At 33.1% G+C, this 21,766-nt stretch overlaps 3 protein-coding genes across 4 annotated transcripts; 2 read left to right on the top strand and 1 right to left on the bottom strand.

Annotated features, from left to right (window-relative positions):
* The first annotated feature begins 1,344 nt into the window (after positions 1-1,344).
* Positions 1,345-4,745, top strand: LOC25502020 (bifunctional UDP-glucose 4-epimerase and UDP-xylose 4-epimerase 1). Its single transcript, NM_001420964.1, has 8 exons — positions 1,345-1,807; positions 1,899-2,034; positions 2,652-2,753; positions 2,974-3,201; positions 3,561-3,642; positions 3,834-3,916; positions 4,042-4,133; positions 4,357-4,745. Exons 1-8 carry the CDS (start codon positions 1,563-1,565, stop codon positions 4,439-4,441), a joined length of 1,053 nt encoding a protein of 350 aa, NP_001407893.1. The 5' UTR covers positions 1,345-1,562; the 3' UTR covers positions 4,442-4,745.
* A 3,985-nt stretch (positions 4,746-8,730) lies between these two features.
* LOC25502018 (CBS domain-containing protein CBSCBSPB1) lies at positions 8,731-14,725 on the bottom strand. 2 transcript variants are annotated; one of them, XM_024772624.2, is made up of 15 exons: positions 14,461-14,725; positions 14,244-14,384; positions 13,074-13,233; positions 12,823-12,955; positions 12,576-12,713; positions 12,326-12,407; positions 12,109-12,222; positions 11,663-11,729; positions 11,467-11,572; positions 11,328-11,395; positions 10,349-10,458; positions 10,133-10,266; positions 9,871-9,956; positions 9,693-9,782; positions 8,731-9,294 (listed from the first exon to the last, which is right to left on the bottom strand). In XM_024772624.2, the coding sequence occupies exons 2-15, from the start codon at positions 14,351-14,353 to the stop codon at positions 9,121-9,123; spliced, it is 1,572 nt and encodes a 523-aa protein (XP_024628392.1). In that variant the 5' UTR covers positions 14,354-14,384; positions 14,461-14,725; the 3' UTR covers positions 8,731-9,120. The 2 variants fall into 2 exon arrangements, with proteins under 2 accessions (XP_024628392.1, XP_013446995.1); XM_013591541.3 differs by having other exon boundaries at positions 8,732-9,294; positions 12,543-12,713; positions 14,461-14,724.
* A 3,342-nt stretch (positions 14,726-18,067) lies between these two features.
* Positions 18,068-18,604, top strand: LOC25502017 (uncharacterized). Its single transcript, XM_013591540.3, has one exon. The coding sequence runs from the start codon at positions 18,205-18,207 to the stop codon at positions 18,412-18,414; it is 210 nt and encodes a 69-aa protein (XP_013446994.1). The 5' UTR covers positions 18,068-18,204; the 3' UTR covers positions 18,415-18,604.
* Positions 18,605-21,766: the final 3,162 nt, after the last annotated feature.

Raw genomic sequence — 21,766 nt, 5'->3', positions numbered from 1 at the left:
ATTGCATTGGCTTACCATAATAGGGGGAGACGCGCGCCAAACTTAACAAATCAAACGGATTATTATAAAAAGAAAGAGATGAGATTAAAAGAGCATGGCACAACGTTCCTTATCTCAAAATCTCCCTTATCTCTATATTTAATTAATTCACTTTATTCCCTAAAAATATACCATCCATCTTAAAATAATTGTTGCATTTAATATTGAGTTAAATATATTTTTAGTCCTTATAAATATACCAACTTTTTGTTTTAATCTCTCTAAAATATTCTTTCAACTTTTAGTTTATATAAAATTTTTAATCATTACTTTTGGTCCCTATTTTTAATTTAATTTTTGTATTTTTTAATGAAATTGCGTAAAAATATGTACAATATTCTAAAATAAATTCCTAAAAAAAAAAATTAGAACTTTTAACAAAACATAAATTAAATATGAATTTTTAACCGTAAAAAATATATAAATTCATATTAAATTCATATTTTGTTAAAAAATTCTAAATTTTTTTTGGAGTTATTCTTATAATATTTTGATTGTTTATGAAAATTTTTATTAAAAAATATGAATTCTACATATGAGTTTACTTTAAAAGAGGGACCAAAAGTGAAGATTGAAAATTTTATAGGGACTAAAAGTTGAAGAAAATTTTTAGAGAGACTAAAACGAAAAGTTGACATATTTATAAGGACTAAAAATATATTTAACCCTTTAATATTTAGCATTTAAAAAATTGTATTTTTGTCAAATTTTAAGATTAATGATATTTCCAGCAAATAGAAGTACACCATATTTGATTGTCTAATAATATGGTGTTTTTTTTTTCTTTTTCCATTTTATTGTGATGTTTGTTCTATTAGGTCGATATATGAGCTTCAACTCATTACATGTTCGACTAATTATGACTTAAGCATCAATGATATAAATATAAAATCATGTGTATGTATCTCAGTCACTTTAAGTTTATCACTTCTAAATGCATTTTGTCGTCGATTCAATTTTCTCAATTTTTGATACATAAAATTTATGTTGTTTCAATGTAAACAGTAAATTTGAATGAAAGAATATTTATTTTTAAGAGTTAAATACAATTTTACTCTTTACTATTTAAGGGAATTTTTTCTTTTAAAATTTGGTTTACCATCCTATCGTTAGGAAAAAAATTGGTTTACCATGATTTATCATCGTCGTACTTCAAAAAAGTCTAAAAAATATATTTAAATTACAAAGTTAAAATATTAAAAATTATATCGGAATTTGACTAAAATTAGCAAAAGTGCATTTAACTCTTATTTATAATTATGACTAATACAAAATGAGATAGACCTCTAATAAATTAGAAGCGATATATATAGCAAGCAGTATAGCATTAAGTTGATTAGATACACTAATTTTGAAATGCAAGATTTATTTTAGGAGGCAGACTGTAACTAACTAACTATAAATAAATTCCGAATCTCTAGCTCTGTATTAAATCAATCCGAAATCTGAAACCAACCAAAGTTTCTCCATAATCTTCTTCTCTGAATCTCTCTCTCTCTCTCTCTCTCGTTCCAATCCAAAAAATGGTTTCATCTTCCCAAAAGATCCTGGTCACCGGTGGTTCTGGTTTCATCGGCACTCACACGGTGCTTCAGCTTCTTCAAGGTGGTTTTGCTGTTTCCATTATTGATAATTTCGATAATTCTGTTATAGCAGCTGTGGACCGTGTTCGTGAACTTGTTGGTCCTCAACTTTCTCAGAATCTCGATTTCACTTTGGGAGATCTCAGAATTAAAGATGATTTGGAGAAACTCTTTTCTAAAACTAAGTAAGAATTTCATTTTTTTCAATCTTTATTTTTATTTTATTTTTAAAGAATTTCATTTCATTCACTTCACTCTTTTATGGAATAATAATAGATTCGACGCGGTGATTCATTTTGCTGGATTAAAAGCCGTTGGTGAAAGTGTTGCGAATCCCCGTCGCTATTTTGATAATAATCTTGTTGGGACTATCAATCTTTATGAAGTTATGGCCAAATATAATTGTAAAAAGGTTAGACAATTTTTTATTATGATTTGGTAATGTATATAATTGAAAATGAAAATCTACAATCATTTGTGTTTGTCGAATCGCTCTCCGGTTTGGATTTTCTTATTTGAGTTTATCTGCTGACATAAGCCCTCTCAGATTGTTTGAGAGAGCTTATGGAAACAGTAGATCACATTGTCTGTACGTTGTTTTCATCATAAACTTGTTAAAATAGCTTATGAAAACAATATAACTTTCTTTGATTTTTGACTTAAACGAAACCACTTATATGGTAAGTGCATTTAATTAAGCTGTTTATCCATATATGGCAAAACAAGGAACAAAAGTGTCACAAGGTGTGCTATTTTTTTTTTTTTTTATTCCCCTGTTTATTCTTAAAATATCTTGAAATTAAATATCATGGCAACTTAAACATTGTAAGTTTTTTTTTTTTTTTAATCTTGTGATACTATAGAATGTTTGGATTCCCCGCCGTCATGCATTGCAATTATCGTGATTTTTGATTATATTTGCATGGAAGTTGATTTGGTGAAGTTAGAATAAGAGTGGTATGATCTTTATCTAACTGCTGAGATTTCGAGGCTGTATGATTGACCTAACATGTTTGTGCTTCTGCACAGATGGTTTTTTCATCATCTGCTACTGTTTATGGTCAACCTGACACGATACCCTGTGTGGAGGATTTCAAGTTACAAGCCATGAATCCCTATGGCCGGACTAAGGTAACTATCACCATCGGTTTGTTCTAGATTGCTTCTTTCATTCTTTTTGTTTTCCCATTTGATGGTTTCAAGCTTGTAGTTTCAATCAAATAATAATGTGCCTGGTTTTGATTACTTTTAGTATTAACAACCGTGTTAAGTATAAACTTCTGAATTAATATGCCTGTTTTTGAGTTTTAATGAATTGTCTTTCTTTGCTCTTTGACACTTCACATTGCAGCTTTTCCTTGAAGAAATTGCGAGAGATATTCAGATAGCTGAACCAGAATGGAAGATCATTTTACTGAGATACTTCAATCCAGTTGGAGCCCATGAAAGTGGTAAACTCGGTGAAGATCCCAGGGGCATCCCAAATAATCTCATGCCTTATATACATCAAGTAGCTGTTGGAAGATTACCTGCGCTCAATGTATATGGTCATGATTATCCTACCAGGGATGGCTCTGCGGTATGTACAAGTCACACATATACTGCATTGACATATTTAAAATTCATACTTAGAGAAGAATTTTTTTATGGCATTTCAAATATTGGTTATAAAATTAAAGGAATACATCTTAATACAAATGTGCTTGTTATTTTGTCGGTGAAATATAAATCCTAAATTTTTTAATCAAACTTCAAAATACTTTATTAGCTTTAAGATAACAAGTTCACTAGTATACTCTGTAGTGAAGGCAATCAACCATTTCTTAAAATTGTGAGAGTATGACAAATTATTGGGTGATAAAGCAAATAACTGCTTAGATATATTTCATACTACTGCAGAAATGCTAATCCTCTTTCTGTTTTCTTAAATAAAATAAGGTTCGGGACTATATCCATGTGATGGACTTAGCAGATGGTCACATTGCTGCCGTGAGAAAGCTTTTCGCAACGGAAAACATAGGTGAGTTGTTCTTTATATCCCCTTACTTATTGATACTGGCAAATTTGTTTTTATCAGTAGGATTATTACATTAGGCATGTACTGGAATTGAAACAAGATCGTAGGCAATGTATCAAGTATTTCTGCGTCTGTAGATTGATTGCCTTGCATCTCTGATTGTTAAAAGTCAAAAGTGATAAATTGGTTTTCAGGTTGTACTGCTTACAACTTGGGAACTGGCCGCGGTACATCTGTGCTTGAAATGGTTTCTGCATTTGAGAAAGCTTCTGGCAAGGTAATTGTTTATCTTTCTGATATACATACATGTATATTTTATGCACAGTAGCACAAAATAAAAATGAAATAAGTAAATAACCAATTAAGATTTCTCTTTATCCATTGGATATCGTATCCTTTCAGAAAATTCCATTGAAGTTGTGTCCAAGAAGGCCAGGAGATGCTACGGAGGTTTATGCATCTACAGATAAAGCTCAGAAAGAACTTGGCTGGAAGTAAGTAATTTAAGCATTTTATAGTGCGTAACAATCATGGTCAAGTTAATTTCTTAATCATCTGGTTTTTAACTAAGCTTTTGTTGACCAAAAGAACAAGACTCTCAAAACAAAAAGATTGGCAAATTATGCATCATTGTACTCGCATGTCTGATAATCAACTTTTAATTTTACACTGTAATTCTTGTTTAGTTATTAATAATAATTTGGACCTTTTCTTCAGGGCCAAATATGGTGTAGAGGAGATGTGCAGGGATCAGTGGAATTGGGCTAAGAACAACCCATGGGGTTACTCGGGGAAGCCTTGAAGAACAACCGGCGAGATTACTCAAGGAAACTTTGAATCATCAGCTTAACCAATATCTTTACATACAAATAGGCCTCCAATTGTTGAGGAAGACTTGATGCCTGTTTAGGCACTCAATAATCTTGAGAATAAAGTTGTCTGCTTTTTTCGAAAATAATGAAGAAAGTTAGACATTCTATTATTCAAATGTAATGATATTCCCCTAAAAAAAATGTATGATATTCTTTTTTGCATAGATATATAAAAGTAATATTACCTTGAAACTGTAATTTTGTTTGCTTCTGAAGTAAAAGATATATTTGAAACTGAAGTGATCATGAAACTGATAATGTGATATGTTTCTCGGTTCCTTTGGCCAAGTGCTGTTCAATCACAGGTAAAACTCTGCAGTTTACAGCAGAACTATATGTCAAAGAGAGAAAATAATGCATAAACGTAAAAGTCCTGATCACTTAATTAAAGACTCAATCGCCATGAAATTGAACAATTTTTGCCATAGTGCCACACCATTTCCAGCTGCTTCCCCAAAACAACGTTATAAACCTGTGGAAATGCTCTCCCATGTTGCAGATTTTGTGAAATAGCAGTACCTTTTCATGTTCATCAATATATTATTCAATGTTCACTGATTTCAATAATCTTGTCTTTTCTCTTTTTTTTTCGTGGAAGATGAATATTTTAGTGAAAAATCACGTGTACCATGCTTATCTTGCAACATTATCAAACTTTCTTTCTTTGGTCGCAAGCTAGCAATCAACAGAAAAGATAATGTCATAGAATGTTGTTGCTTCATCATCGTCCAATATCCAACGCCGTCATGTTTCAAAAATAAAATAATTTTCGGGTGAAATGTAGAATCTTCCAAGGTTCACGTGAGATTGAACAAACATCACCCTAATCCTTGAGTCTTGGCAAATTTCTTTCAAGAGATATTCAATTAGAGAGCCGATAGAATTGGTTTTTGTGGTTGAATGCAACGGCATATGAATGCTCGTTTAATTTTGGTTTGGTTAGGACTATTGGTGAAATAACTTTTTTATTTATAGTTGTTTGTTTGTAAATATTTGTCCCTGCAAGTCGTGTTCAAATTCGTTTGACAAGTTTTTCCCAATGATGTTTTTACATGTAAAAGTAAGAAAGAAAGAGAAATAAAAAAGTGTGAAAGAAAAGAAACTCATATATGTTAGTAGTGTATTTATGTTTTTACGCCGCTTTCCTTACGCTCAATCTCTCCATCAATCTCACTATCTCCCTTCATTAAAGATAATAAGACAATCAAGAGAGTGTGTGTGAGATTAGGAGAGAAATAGAAAGTAAATAGAGAGATGTAGAAAAAAAAGCAAACGAGATGATCAATTTCATCTCTTAGACCGTTGATAATGAATTAGTTTCAACTCTTTAATGAGTCTCAACTCACAAAAGAGATTACATGATAAACATCTTGTATAAAAATAAAGGTCTTATTAACTAGTGCCTCTAGAGCACTAGTTAAGAAATTTAAATATTGAAAAAATTTATTGGAAACAACCACTTTTTTTTTTCTTCAAAAAAAACAACTTTTTTATTTTTAAAAAGTTAAATACTCATTTTTTTCATAATTTCCAATACTCATTTCCCTAAAAATAATAATGATTAATATTTTGATAAACTTAAAAAGAGAATGTTGATTTTTTAATTTATTGATTCATTTAATTATATCATTATTTTTCATTTGGTGAATATTTCAGGACAAAAATGATTTATAAAAAAAAAAAATCATAATTATAAAGTAATAAATAATTTAAAACAAATCAAGTCTTCTAAAACAATGACTGTTTTTAAAACAGTTTAAAAGTAAAAAAAAAAAAAGTTTAATTACCTTTTTGGTCCTCTAACTATTTAGTTGTTATCGAATTGGTCCTCTAACTAAAAATTGATTTATTTCGGTCCTCTAAGTTTCTCACCGTTACTATATTTAGTCTTTTCTGTTAGTTTTATTCAAATAAACGTTAGAGTTTGTATTATGGTTCATATGTATGTGTGAAACAGGAGGTCAGGTATCCACATAACACAAACCCTAACGTTTATTTGAATAAAACTATTAGAAAAGACTAAATGTAGTAACAGTGAGAAACTTAGAGGACTGAAATAAATCAATTTTTAGTTAGATGACTAATTCGATACCAATTAAATAGTTAGAGGACCAAAAAAGTAATTTAGCCAAAAAAAAAAATACTATAGGGCTTATCCTATGATGTTGATAACTATTGTTGGAAAATTGATTGGAAATGTGCACTACTAGGGACCAGCAAGGAAAAGAAGTCACACTCAATATATTAAACAAAGAGTAGATTATATTATTTTAGGACATGCTTCCTGTGGCACTTTTTGTTTAAAAAATATATTAAAATTTAGAACTTAATAGTAATATTTTATATTTTGTGACTTTTTGATATTTTGTGGTGGGGTGCTGATCTAGGAATGATACTAGTATCATCTATTTTAAATTTTTCTCATACTCATATGTCACACTACACTAGGCACTATAGTTGACATTTGGAATTTGAAGTCTGAAAACTAAAATTTCCACAAGCCTGATGATTGGATTTAAATTCCTGCCAACAGCGTGGAAACTGCACAGTGACTATTGAACTTGATCTTTCCACCCTCCTCAGTCATCAACCCTCTTATATTTTGAAAAATCCTTAACTCTATTCTTATTACTCCATTGTTAACTTAATACTCAATTTCTTGATGACTTATCATCATGACCGTAATATTAGAACTAACCCTTATATCAACAGAAGGCCTAAACAACTATACCTCCTATCTCAACCCTACCATAAAACCCTTCATCACACTCACCAAATTCCCACCAGCCACCTCAACACCACCTAAGGCATGTGATAATATTAACATGTTCCATGTACCACTCGATCCTACCTTCTTTTCAGACCCATCTTCCTGTCTATACCTTCAGGTTTTCACCAAGAGAAGAATCATGGGGCAGGCTCAACTTGGGTGGTGTTTTATTCCGGCTTCAGATATCGGCCTTCTTACACCTGGCTCAGTTCGGTACCTGAGTTACCGGCTACGAGGTAAAGACGGTTCCAGGGGACATGCCATAATCAACATCTCCGTCAGATTGGAGATAACGACATTGATGTCATCGAACATGGACACATGTCACACTGTCATTGGGATACCTGTGACAACCTTTCGAGGAACTTAATTACCATGGTTGAAAGTGGTTTAGCAGGGGTCAGTGTCATCCCGAATTGGATTTCCTGATGTTACAACACGAAGCTCTAACAAATATGAGCGGTTTGATATGGACAGTTGAGATCGTATTACTACAAAACTGAGCTTCAAATTTGAAATTGAATTGTTTGATCTCAAATTAGCAGTTGAGATCAATCACACTTTGAAAGGACGTGAAAATGTTATAGCAGCAAATCCGGGGGACCCAGTCCGTGTCATCCTCATCCTATTTCTTCTTTGGTTTGTCCTCATCTTGGACACTAACGTGTGTGTGACATTTTCCAAATTTGAGAAAGTGGGCAAGGCCACTTGTTTTGTGATCTGTTTTGATTGATGTAACATCATTTTCTTTTATTAGCCGTATGAATCTCATTGCATGTGATGTGAGATAAGTTGGATATATACGTTAACATTTTGTGTTTCGATAAGTTTTAATAAAGCTATGTCTATTCCTCATTATTATTAATATTGGATTATTACAGACAGCGACAACCATTCAAAAGAGTAACGCATGTATTACCAGCCTAAAATTTTGAATAGAAACTGTTGGCTATGGTTTTTGGTAAGTATAGTGATACTGTTTTTTTTCTTCTGGAAACTGCATAGTGATAACTGTTAAAGAGGCAAAGAAATGGATTAAATAACAAATTTTACTCCTCTAAAGTGAACAATATATTTAGAGTCTAAAATGAGTATTATAAATCAATGACTGACACTGTACTGTACTCTGTCATATGCATAACCAAAAAAATGTTGAAATAACCCTCAACTTTTTTTTTTACTTTACTAATAGATGAACAAAATTTGAATAAACCTTGTAAATATTACTGTAGAGCAGCGTTTATCAACTTAAATGGGATGGTTTTTAATAGTAATTTTCATCCTTTCTAACTAATTGAACTGACTTCTAGTTCAGCAAAGCAAAATAACGCTGAAGATTTGAGCACTTGGCATACACCATAAGTTCAAATTCAGCTCCTATCACTCAAATCCAATAAAATGAACTATATAAAATTGGCATTTAATTGACAAACAGAAACAACGATTATCAGATAAACAGAAATGCTCAAAGTTAGCGGTAAAAAAACCTATAAACAGCGATGTTCTTAATCCCGATCCACCGTTTTATTATTAACATGTCATAAATAAATGTACAGATTACAGATACATATGGCTATCAGGCTATCTCGTTTGCACTTGTGATTAGGAGGCTATGAAACCTTGAATTACAAATATACAAGCAGCAAGGGATAATACATCCCTGCTTACACAAAGATTTTAAAAAAATGCTTTCACTTCTTTCTTTTCGTGTATGAATGAATACATGCTGCTGTACAAAACGTCAAAACTTACAGATTGGCAAGTGTAAAAGGTGTGCCCCTCGAAAGTTCTAACTGACTTCACTATTGGCCTCTACCCCAATAAAAACTTATGGCTCTGTCATGGCTTTAGCCTGAAGAACGCTAATAGACCTAAAGCAGCAACAATTGCAGCTCCAGCTGCAACGGTATGATAGGCCGAGGCCCATGCTTCTGACTCAGCATATTCCAAACCTAAATTTGCTTCTGTTCCGTAACCACGTGTTCCTGAGTAGTCTAAGTGCAATCTCAATCCCTACAGAATTCACCAATTCATGTTCCTGAGAAATCAACTGATATGTACAAATACTAAAATGAATGTGGATTGTTTTCCCAATTAATTAACAGCAAGCTTTAAATTTAGAGGTATCAAAACTTATTTAACTATGTGGTTACACTTGCATTGTTGTGACCTTTTTGTTTAATTAAATTGGAATTTAAGCCCCAGCAATACATGTAAGATACATGCATTTTATATTCTACCCTCACTTAGGTTTTGCTATTACATTTTTATATTGCAATCACATAAAAAAAAATAGAAAATAAAGCACTTGTTAGTATGTTGCTCTAAATCTATATTTTCTTCAAAACAAATCAATAGCCCCCACAAAATAAATTTCATTTAAGACTGGACCAGCAACAGATCCACAGTACCTTCAAACCAGCCGTCTTTGCATGGTCGACAGCTGCAGCGAGATCACTATCTGAAGCCAATACAACTTGATCGTGTTCTTCATCTTCATACTGCAAACAAATTGACCAGTTTGCATTAGAAAGAGGAGGAAACATTAACACAACTTTCTTAATATAAATGCAACATCTTGAATCATACCAAAATGTGGGGCAGGTTATTGGGGTCGATATCATCGCCAACTCTCTGAATGATGGAAGTTATAATCTCTGACAAGCTCCGAGTATCTGAAGTTGCAAGAAAACACAGAAACCACTCAACTGACAATATTTTACTTTGCACGTAATTAACTTAAATATAATTTACAAGTATAGATTACACGAGATCCATTATTTCTTTATTTTTTTATTATAGAAGAAAATAAATGTAATCTATGAATGGTAACATATAATGGTTGACCTACCACATGTGAATCTATGTAATCTACCCTTCTTATCTTGTAGTTTGAAGGAAAATGTGGTCTGCACACTTGACGCATTATAAGGAATGGATCTCCCTGTTTCTCCTCCCTCGGAAATCATTTTCAAGGAAATGTCGCTGACAATGCCATTAATAATGTGTAAGTGCTTTAAAAGTATTAGAAATAATTTTCCTAGAAACGTCAGTGCACATATCCAACCTTTGTGAATCTTCTTCTTCTTCATTTGAAGTCAAGGCCATGGCCGAATCCCAAAACTTTTGTATCATGGAGTTGGCAGTTTCATTGTTTAGATTAGCAGTATTCCCAACCTAATTAATGGAGAAAAATGATACAGTCATTGTAAATGCTTCTCAGTACCCAGTAAAATATGACAGAAAGCTGAAACAAATTAACAAAAGTGGTTTTGGTATCATAACATCTGCCTATTCGTCGTTAACATGAGAAATGCTCCAAAACCTGTTAGTGAATAATATTCATTTGAGAGAAACAGATTAATATTTTCTTCCTATCTTAGGAAGTTGCACATTGCAAGCAGAAGGCGGAAGAAATTTCCAAATTTTCTACCTATTGCTCGGACCTCACTTCCTAAAAGATCTTTCAACTTCTAAACATTTTAAGTTATTTTTCACGAACTTCCAGTTATTTAAGTACTAGAAAATAAGGATTCAAGAGCTGTCTATTGACAAGAACTTAATTGTAACAATTAAAAATTAAAAGATTAAATTCAGGCAAAAACTTATTGAACGGTCAAAGCCACAACATTGACCAGCAACTAAGCCTTGATTTTTTAGGTTTATACGCAACTCTCTTTTTTAACTCTGAATTCTGGATTTCAAGAAAATTGGATAAATGAAAATTAGTTAACATCTATTATTCTTATATTTCTAGTGAATAATCAAAACAAGATTTCAGATTCTAATATTCCCAAAATGCTTGGGCAGATGGGTGAATGTAAAAGGTGATAACATTTTTCCAGGTTTAAGACCAAAATGCTGACTGCTGAACCATTTATCCTTAACTTGCATACATATTAAGATATTGACATTTATTATTTCATAGAAAGTATAATTTGAAAACTACTTTTAGTTTAACAACAACAGAAGTACCAATTAAGGGCAAGATAAGTTTACAACTATTTCAACAGTTGATCTGTAGAAGCATAGACAAAACCACATACCTGACTAGCTGTGGCCACAGCAGCATGAGTGATATTAATCACATCAACCGTGGCAACAACAATGCCATCTGTTTTCAAAAACCAAAATCAGAAAAATATCAATGATAAACCTGTTCCCCATCTCATGCCAGTATATTACCTCTATCAACCACAGGAAGATGCAAGAATTTTCCATTATGCATTATGTGAAGCGCATCAACAATTGGTGTATCGATTATTGCACATTCTGGATTTGCAGTCATGACCTGTGATTGTGTTGAATATATGTCAGATAAAAGGGATAAGAAAAGGCAGGAAAAATGTAATCCCAAATACAAAACTAGATTTAGATATACCGTCTCAACAAGAGTTGAAGATGCGGAGAGATTTTGTGCAATAACCCGCATCAAGATATCCTTTGAACTGAAATATGTATGCACAGTATCGTCCATCAAAATCATTCCCACGATACTTAATGACATTAAAAAACTAAAGTCTGTTTGTTTCAAGAATACTTTGTTTTTTATTTTTTGCTTTCATTTTTAACTATAAAAAAGTTGTTTTATTTTCTATTTTTAATGATTTGTAAAGAACCAAAAATTTACTCTACTATTTTTAATGTAAGTTTTAAGATTAATAAAAGTATAATGTAACATTTTTATGAGCCACAAATATATACTCCAATTAAACATAAACTTAAGTTTTCAATGCGGGGGAGGGAGTGGCAATTGTAGAAAAGGTGTGACATTTCAAAAAAAAAAAAAAAAAGGAAATGGGTGGCGACGTTCATAGCAAGACTTACGTAAGGATACCACAAGGTTTGTCATCAACCGTCACAATAGCAGCACTTGCACGAAGTTCAAGCATCTTTTTTGTTGTTGTCAAAACTGTATCTGTTGGTGAAACTGTAACAACCCTGGAAAGTTCATCTCAATTAACTTCGATGATAACTCCAAACACGAAAACTAACTAAAACATGTGATTTTTCTTTAGCTTAAACAAAAAAAGGTATTACCTACTTTGAATTCTCAGGAATGATTGTAGACAATGATGGCTTAAATATTTGCTCCCGAAGAGTATCAATGAATGATGAATTGGATCCTGTACATAGACCAAATTAACATGAAACAAAATTTGGCTGATATGGAAAATGGGAGCCTAGCTTAAAACACTGCTAATGTTGTCCTAATTAGAAACAAGAGAGTAAGATGTGCAAAAAGAAATTAATCTACAAACCAGAGGCAGATGCTCCCCAGTGTTTGTCGATACCTTCAACAGCTGCTGCAATTGCCTTTCCTTTCTCAGCTGCCCTTTCCATACGAGCAATGGCATCATATAAACACTTGGCTATGTCAAGGATAGCAACCACTTCTCCATTCTCCACTACCGGTAAATGTCTGAATTTCCCTGCAAAACATAAATCAGCCTTGTCTTCAGAAGGCACGACGGCATAATGTAACAGGCAAATAGCATATAGCATGAAGTAATGATAAACATTGTGACATGTATGACCAACCTTGCACCATCTTTTGGAGTGCTTCGACGGCAAGAGTGTCGGTAAGGACGAATACTGGATTCCTTGTCATAACCTTGGAACAAGGTGTGTCTTCAAGATTAACTTCACGCGCAATAACTCTTGTTAATATATCCTTTAACCACAAAAAATAGGACAGCCAGTTATGCATGCTTTTTGTGCAGAAATCCAATTCCATTCCTTTCCATATTTTTCTCTCTTGTCAAAGTAATAAAAGGAAGATCGAGTCATACCTTGTCTGTGAGGATTCCACAGAGCAAAGCATTAGAATCAGTTAGTAACAGAGCATCTACTCTGCGAACAGCCATTCGACGACAAGCTTCATAGACTGTTGTTGTTTCAGGCACTGTCAATGCCTTTGAAAGTCGCAATGATTTCACAGTTCGCTCTCCCCTGATCCAATTGGAAGAAGAAACAAAACTATCAGTGCATGCAAATAAAAATTGTTGACAAAGCAAGTGCAGGAAAACATAAAAGTATGTTACAGTGTGGTGTCCTAGATTGTTATTTCTATCTTAACAGGTTTAAGAATATTCATTTAGAATGTAATATTAATTAAATTAACGATGATTCGTTTCCTCATTTTCATATGCATATTTTTCTAAGTATTCTCAATAAGATGCTCGCAAAACAGCACTTAAAGGTTTCCTTCTACATCTATAATGAACTCATGATCGCATCAATTCAATATACTTGTAAGCTATTGTGAGAATCTATCATCATCATCATTATCCAATGATTCAAAATAATAGAATCTTTCAATGTTTATCTTTATCCTGACAGAAATAGAATGCAAAGCAACACTATATAAGGTAGAGGTGAATCCCAACTATATTGACAGACCAAAATTTAACAATAAAAACAACATATGTATTAAAAAGATCAATGTAGAACATTTCAATGCAGCTATCACGAAATTGTCAACAAAAAATAAATGTAGCTATCACGAATGGATTTTTTTTTTAAAATAATCTAATTGAGTGTATTTAAGAATTCGTTCAAACCATAATTTTTCTCATTGATTATACGCGTCATTGTAATAAATCAATTGGATTAAGCTACAATTATTAGAAGGGTTAATAGGTCTTTACCCCTGTAATATAGGTCATTTCTGGTTTTCCCCCGGAAATGACCTATATTACAGGGGGTAAAGACCTATTAACGCTTATTAGAAATAGACATTTTAAGATTATTCTCTTTGTAGTTATGGCAACTCAAAAAATTATGAACTTATAAATAAAAAAAATGAAAATCATAGACATTGAGGATATGGAGAGGATCTTTAACTCCAATTCAATTTTCAATTTCATTTTATCAATGAAATTAAATCGAGTATTGAATATTCAATTCAACACAAAACATTCAAGATCAGTAATTATAAGGGAATGAGGAAGAGAATGTACGTGGTGGTGGGGCGCATAGGATGAAATGGTCTAGGAGGAGGTGAAAACCCAGTTGTCTTATTCCTTGAGCGAGTAGGGCTAGTTGAGAACGAACCACTCTTTCGAGACATTTTGCGTTAACTTTGTTATTGAGTACTATAGCTGAATACAAATCAAATGTTAGAGTAATGAAAACATGCATGATTGAAACAAATTCAAAAGATTATATGAAACTCACCAAAAGGGGAAATAATAAAAATGATCGGAGAGTTAATCGGGATTGGAGGAATGGAAGTGGTCGGGAAAGTGATCGGAGAATGGAACCGGTGACCAGCCGGCGAGGAGAGAGAAAAGGAGAGAGATAGAGAGAAAAAGAGGGAAGATTGCATTGTGAGGATGGTTGGAAGAAAAAAGGCGGGACGAAAGGAGAGGAGAACTTGAAGCCGATTTTAATGGCTACAATCGCACTGCTGCACGTCACCATTTCTTTTTCGAGTTACTCTTTTATTTTTTTAATTAATGGTTTTTTATTGATTTTTTTTTTTGGATCATGTTAACTTATGCTCTTAGAAACCATTAATTTCATTCCACCAATGGTAAGAATTTTTTGGGTCATATTAACGTGTGCCTTTAGGGCACATGTTAAGCATTAATTTCATTCTACTGATAGTAAGAATTTAGTGGAAAAATATTAATATTAAACATTTTGAGTAATAAATAATTACAATTTTCAATACATAATTTTTATCAATGGAATTCTTTAACATGTACCCTAAAGGCACAAGTTAACATTTCCTTTTTTTTTTTTTACTCGTATCAACAACCTTAATACTAACTATCTTTAAAAAAAAAAAACAACCTTGATACCGATGTCTTAGATTCTTAGTGAACCACGGTTATATTATATAAATCATATCATATTTTAATCTTTGTATTTTACATCATTTTAAATAATTTTTGAGTTTTTATCAATATGTCTTTATTTTTAGTGATTTGATTGTTATAATTTTATTTACTCTTCTTTACTACGTACTTCTTCCGGTCTTATTTATAAGAAATATTTGACTTTTTTGATTCAGTATAAATAATGTATTTAGTTTATATTATAGACAAGATACATTAATTACACTGGATAGATTATACATTTGCTTCGTGTACTAATTAATTTTGGTAGGCTTGACAACCAGGTCTTGTATTTGGATATTCATGATTTGCATTTGTCTATGGATGATATCTTTTATGGGGGTCGTTGGAGATTGGATCAATTATACACTACACTATGAGATCATGTTAGGGAGGGAGAGTATAACATTAATTCTTTTACGTTTGAATGATGGTATTCGAGACAGTTTCACTTGGAAGGGTAATAATGATAGAGTGTATAGTGCAAAAGCAAGGTATCAATGCTTATGAGACATTATGATGTTGTTACAATGCTTGATATTGCAGGGTATTGGAAGTGGGTCTGTCCTGTTACTATACTAGAGAAGATGAAGTTTCTCATTTGGGCTGCTTGCCACCAAGCTATCCCCACGAGAGCCATGCCAAACAAACCGGGGAATGCTTCAATCTCCCTCTTGCCCGAGGTGTACAATGGCAATTGAAAGCATTTTTCACTGTTTCAGTGTCCATGGTTCTGTCAAATAGTTGTGGTTATCCATTGGTTTTGATAACATCAATTTTTTCATGGATCAATTTATCTTGGCGTGGTTGAGAAGGGAATCTAAATGTGATAGACATAGCATTTTCTTAGCCATTTGTTGGTGGGTTTGGAGGGCGCACAATTTATTATGCATGGAGAGTGAAACCGTCTCAATTTTTCAACTGAAGGTGGAGATATAACGGCATGCATTCATCATTAACAAGGTTTTTAATTCAGGTGGAATTGAAGCTGAGACGAGACACTGGTTTTCTTGGCATCTAATGGCTAGTTTGGCCATTGTGCTTAATGTTGATGGTAGTAGTTTGAGAAAACATGATGGTTCTTGGATATTTGGATTCAAAGAAAACATTGGCATCTCATCTATTCTTCATGCAGAATTGATGGCAATTTATCATGGTTTGTGGGTTGCTTGGGAGACGGGGTACACATACAATATTTGCTACTCGAATTTTGCTTTGGCTATTCAATTGATCACCACAAACGTGAATACTTGGTATTTGTACGCGGCTCATATTAGTAACATCAAGGAGCTGGTGTCTCGTGCTTGGAGCATCCAAATGAACCACACTTGGAGGGAGGCTAATGTTGCGGCAAATTTTTCGGCGAAGTTTGATGCAAGGAACATTGTGGGCTTGCAGACATTCATAGTCCCCTTAATGGAATACACCTTCTTCTACGGTCCAATGCTTTACATATTTAGTTTACCCGCGTTAAAACCCTTTATGATTTGGTTTTTTTCTAAATTACTTACCTTTAAAGAATGATGGGTAATTTACCCACCAATCAATGAAAATGAGCAATTTATTTGTGGGATCAAAATAATTCATGAATATGTGCTTATGTGGCTAATGTGTATTGGTTGGGGTAAACTACCCATCATTCTTTCATGGGTAGCCTAGTTACCACTTAATGATTTTGTTGGATATGCTTTAGTCTTGCTCTTCTCTTTTTTCCCCCTATTTTGCCTTGTATTCCCAAAAAAACAATAACAATTACTCTTTCCGATTTTAAATACGATCAAAAGTCAAAATATATTTAAGCCATAATAATAAGAATAACATTTACACTTTCCAACTACATTATTTTTTTGAAGAATGATATTTTTGACAACCAATTTTCAACAATTTTTAGTGACAACCTTTTTCCTCTATTTTTATTGGACAATAGCAATAGAGAGAAAAGGAAGAAAGCAATAGAGAGAAAAGGAAGAAAGAGAATAAAAGTACAATATATGATAGAGAGTTGTCACAAAAATTGTTAAAAAATGAATGTTCAAATATCATTTCTCTATTTTTTTTAAGAAAAATCAAATACATTTTAACTTTTGTTTATATCTAAAACTAAAGGGAGTACATATGATATCTTAAACTCTTGGTTTTACTTACATAAAAAAAATAATATCCTTTTCAAACCAGAAATTTCAAAATATAGCAAGTGCAATAAATATGCATATGTCTGTGACATGTGTATGATAGATGATAGATTAACCATATGATATGAAAAGAGATAGAAATATACTAGTTTTCCAAGAGATCATTTGGCTATAAGATTATCCATATACTTAATTTGAAACTTGGACACCGAGAGAGATAATACAAGATTTTAAATTAGAGTACGTATGTGAAAATTGGGGTGTTTAAAAATTAGAGTACGTATTTAAAAATTGAAATAAAAAAGAGTAGGAAATTATCGTGATGTATCGTTGGTTTAGTTCACTTTAAAACGAGTATGTTTTAAATACCAAAAAAAAAAAACGATGTTTGAAGAATCCCTCTGAAAAAATCATGTTTTAAAAAGTAAAAAAAACATATTTTATATATTTTATTTCCGTTTGATCACGAGAGGATGAGAAATTTTTTTGGGAAGAGATAGGAGAAAATTTATAATTTACAAGATGAAACCCATCTTATCTTTGTTAATTAATGGGCCAAAAATAGTTCCTGTTAATTTGGTATCGAAATAGCAAAATCATAGCACACAGAAAAAATGTGAAACGGGATACAGCTGCACCGACCATGTTTAGGACAATTGGACCTGTTCTGAATGAAGTATACGTAAAAAATTTAAAATAAAATACTACCGTTTCCGTATCGCGAGAGAGTCATCATCTGAGCCGTTAAATCGAAATCAGACCGGACACGTGGCAATCATACAATTATCTTATTTCGTGTGCACAAACCCTCAAATCAAATCAAACATAAACGTCTCTCCTACTCCTCCTAAACAGTTCTAGATCCTTCTCCAAAAGGCCACAAACTACTTGTGGTCACACAAAAATCCTTCTTTCTCTCGTTCGGTGCTCTGCAAAAGGTTCAGAAAATGGCTGATTGGGGTCCGGTGATCATAGCGGTGGTGCTGTTTGTGCTGTTGAGTCCGGGTCTTCTGTTTCAAATACCTGGTCGAGGAAAGGTGATTGAGTTTGGGAACATGCAAACAAGTGGAGCTTCCATTCTTGTTCATGCCATCATTTACTTTGGACTCATCACTATTTTACTCATTGCTGTTGGTGTTCACATCTACACTGGGTAAATATAATTAACATACTGGATGGGGATCTAGATCGATCGATGCATTTTCTTTTACTTATTTTTATTTTATGTCTGTACTCCGTAGTTCGTGTGTTTGTGTAGTACAATACAATACAATAGTTACGTTGTTGAAAGATATTGATTGTTTTGTGTTTGGAAGATACGATTTGTGATTCTGTTTGAGTTTTTAACTTTTTTCATCATAGCACTTGTCAACTGAAATTGAAAAGCGGACAAGGAAAAGGTAAAGGCAGACCCTTTGCTCCTCCAAAATTGATTCTAGTGTTTTTCAGAAAATAGAAAAGGTCTTCGGCTTACGCGATTAGGGTCCGCATCGCATCAATCAGGATAGTACAGTAGGTAAAACAAACTGATCCTCTTTGGTTTGGCCGAGTGAGTGGTGTCATAATCTTATGTCCCCACTCCCTATGACATTGCACGGGGGGAGAAGCTGCAACTTCCTTCCTTCTTTCTTTTCCCCATGTGCCGGAGGTGGTGGTGATTCACAAACCCACTAATATGTTGGTGAGTCCAAATGGATTCAACTCAAAATCAATTTTGTGTCAAGATATAAAAAGTGTAAACTTAATAGTATTATTAGAAGACGTAATCTGTCTCTAATTCCGCTATAGTGTTACAGACGCCAAATTTATAGATCAAGTTACTTTTTTAGTCTTAATTCCACCGTAAGTGTTAGGGACGCTCGATTTAAAGACCCTATACAATAGTGTCTTTGCCAATGCCATAAGGTATCTACTAGAAACTCGATAAAAGGTAATAATGAGCAGAATATGAGATGCGCTAAGCTTCATTGTCCTCAAACAAGAGACTAGGGATGTTAACTTGAGTGGATATTTTGGTGGAGAGTATCTTATACTTGGGGCCCCGTCGATAGAGATATTTTCTTCTTGTGGAGATGGATTACGGAGACGAGAAATTACTCGAAACAAGTTTCGGATGGGGACATGGATAACACCTCGCAGGTGCCATTTAGGGTGGGTAGGAGAAAGATTTTCCTACCATGGGAAAGATAGATTTTGACCTGCAGCTGCTAGTTGAACAAGTTGCAATTGGCTTTGTTTGGTATGGTAGCTTAGACAAAAAAATCATTAATGGCTTATTATACTAAACTGTGAAGTGTGAACTACACCCCCCATTTAAAAAACAGTGCTATCTACACCAAAAAACCAGTACTTTTCTCCACAGACCCCACTCTTCTCTCCTCCTTGTTCTTCAACCACAACGAGCAACATGAAGAGAAGCTTCAAAAAACATGAAAGAAAATCTCACACCTTCACTTGTTTCCTGATTGCTTGTTGAAGAGAGGCTTGCATCTATCTTCTTAAACTTAATAAAATGAATTCACAAACACTCAACATGTTGTTTTTTTAATTAATGCAATTATTTTTGTTATATCAAATCTTATCATTTTTTTCTCCCAAAATTAAAAACTTGTTCTTTCTCTTCATTGAAGTATATGTACCTAGAAACCTTATAGGAAAACATAAACCAAAACCTCCTCTTTGTTAGAAGATTGTTCTTTCTCTTCAGTGCAGCTCAGAATCGTTAATTAATGTTCTAGGATTTTCCATCTGTGATTCCCATTCATTTTCTCAAAATCTAGAAATCAAAATCAACATTTAAAGCTTCAAATTATAGATCTGGACAAAGGGAAAGAAAATGGCAGGTTTGACTGAGAATGGATCAGAAGAATTTTAGAAAGAAAAAGATGAATAATTATTAGGTCTCTAACTAGAACAAATGGTGTTGAAGGGTAATGAAACCCAGTAAGCATCATGTACATGATCACATGCCCATTGTCCTTTATTAAAATAAAATACCATTAAACATTTATCATGTGGGGTCATAATTTTTGTGCAATTTTTAAAAACAAAAAGTAACAATAGGTTACAAGTGAACAATCTCAACCATTGAATATTTTTATTAATATATCAAAGGTCATAATTCATCTTTCCCATGGTGGGAAAGGAATCATCCTTCCCATGTTAAATGCCACCCACCTCACCCTATGGGGGATTTTTTATTTTATTATGGAAACAAACTTAATTTATTTCATTAAGATAATGTTTGGATTTTTTTTTTTTTTTGAACAACAATGTTTGGATCTATTCATTGATAAAAATACGGAAACTGACAGACATGGAGCCACTGTGGTTTGTTACCTGATGAATATAACATGAGAGTTCATAAATTTTGTCTCTAAAATGCATCTTAGTCACCGATAATGTCACCAAATTTGATAGATACTCCCTTCGTCCCATAATACTTAACACAATTGACCTTATTACGCATGTCAATGCATAACTTCGAGCTTAAATATCTTGAATAATATATTAGAAAAAATTATGAAACTCATCGAGACGAATCTAACGACCATAGAATAATTAATGTATCTTGTTATAAATATAGACTAGATACATCACTTACATAATGAACTTAAAAAGTCAAATGTTTCTTATAATAAGGACTGGAGGAAGTATTATTTATCTTTGTATATTAGTAGAAAAATATGATCAAAGTAAGTTAGGTCAAAATTGAAAATTTTCAAATGGGCCATCTATTGCGGGACGGAGGGAGTACCATCGATGACCATCTTCAAGTCTATCTCAATATCAATATCAAACATTTATAGTCTTTTACCCACTTCAACGCAGTTAGGAGTCTTATTGCTTCACCTGTATACTCTTTGAGAATAGGGGATACCCACTTAGTTCTTGCTAGGGCAATGCTCCTTTGATCGTCTCTAATGAAAATACAAATGCTACTTTATTAAGCGCATTGGAGAACGATGCATCTACATTACACTCGTATCGCTCGTGGATGGTTTAACCCAATTCGATTTGTTGTAGAAGTGAGTGGTTCTTGAATTCTACGCTTAGCATCTTGAGCATTTAGCCAGCTTGACAAGTATCATTGACATCATTCCAAATTTTATTGTTCCTATGCTTCCATATGCTCCACAACATCCAAACTATGCAATGTCATAATGTTTCTACTTTTATGTTATGTAGCTTGCTTTGCTGATAAGAACGATGCCTTGTTTTCTAGGTGTTTTTAGTTTTTGTTCTTTCTTGGGGCTTTTACCCCGTTTATTCACAAAAAAAAAAATGTAGGTTGTCTCAGCTTTATTACAAATTGCAAAACTTGACGGACAATGGACATCGCCAGGTGCACCCCGTGTAGAAAGACCATCGCAACCTAATCTCCATGCAAGATTCTTCACCTTTGGAGATGTTTTAACTTCTCCGTGTAGAAAGACCCCTCATCCGGTTATGCATTGATGCATTGTTGTGTTCCAAAATGTCTTTATAGGCAATTTGAATCGAATAAAG

This window comes from Medicago truncatula, chromosome 8 (genome assembly GCF_003473485.1).
Source record: "Medicago truncatula cultivar Jemalong A17 chromosome 8, MtrunA17r5.0-ANR, whole genome shotgun sequence".
NCBI classification, from domain to species: Eukaryota; Viridiplantae; Streptophyta; class Magnoliopsida; order Fabales; family Fabaceae; genus Medicago; species Medicago truncatula.
This window is presented reverse-complemented; position numbering and strand designations above follow the sequence as displayed.

What these genes read in the sequence shown, in the direction of transcription:
- LOC25502017 (XM_013591540.3), top strand. Translation starts at nt 18,205, where the DNA reads ATGGCTGATTGGGGTCCGGTGATCATAGCGGTGGTGCTGTTTGTGCTG.
- LOC25502018 (XM_013591541.3), bottom strand. Translation starts at nt 14,353, where the DNA reads ATGTCTCGAAAGAGTGGTTCGTTCTCAACTAGCCCTACTCGCTCAAGG. An exon ending in GAAGAAGAAGATTCACAAAG is followed by an intron (nt 10,267 to 10,348) that starts GTTGGATATGTG and finishes TGGCATTGTCAG; the next exon opens with CGACATTTCCTTGAAAATGA. An exon ending in ATAACCTGCCCCACATTTTG is followed by an intron (nt 9,783 to 9,870) that starts GTATGATTCAAG and finishes ATTTGTTTGCAG; the next exon opens with TATGAAGATGAAGAACACGA.
- LOC25502020 (NM_001420964.1), top strand. Translation starts at nt 1,563, where the DNA reads ATGGTTTCATCTTCCCAAAAGATCCTGGTCACCGGTGGTTCTGGTTTC. An exon ending in TTTCGCAACGGAAAACATAG is followed by an intron (nt 3,643 to 3,833) that starts GTGAGTTGTTCT and finishes ATTGGTTTTCAG; the next exon opens with GTTGTACTGCTTACAACTTG. An exon ending in TTGAGAAAGCTTCTGGCAAG is followed by an intron (nt 3,917 to 4,041) that starts GTAATTGTTTAT and finishes GTATCCTTTCAG; the next exon opens with AAAATTCCATTGAAGTTGTG.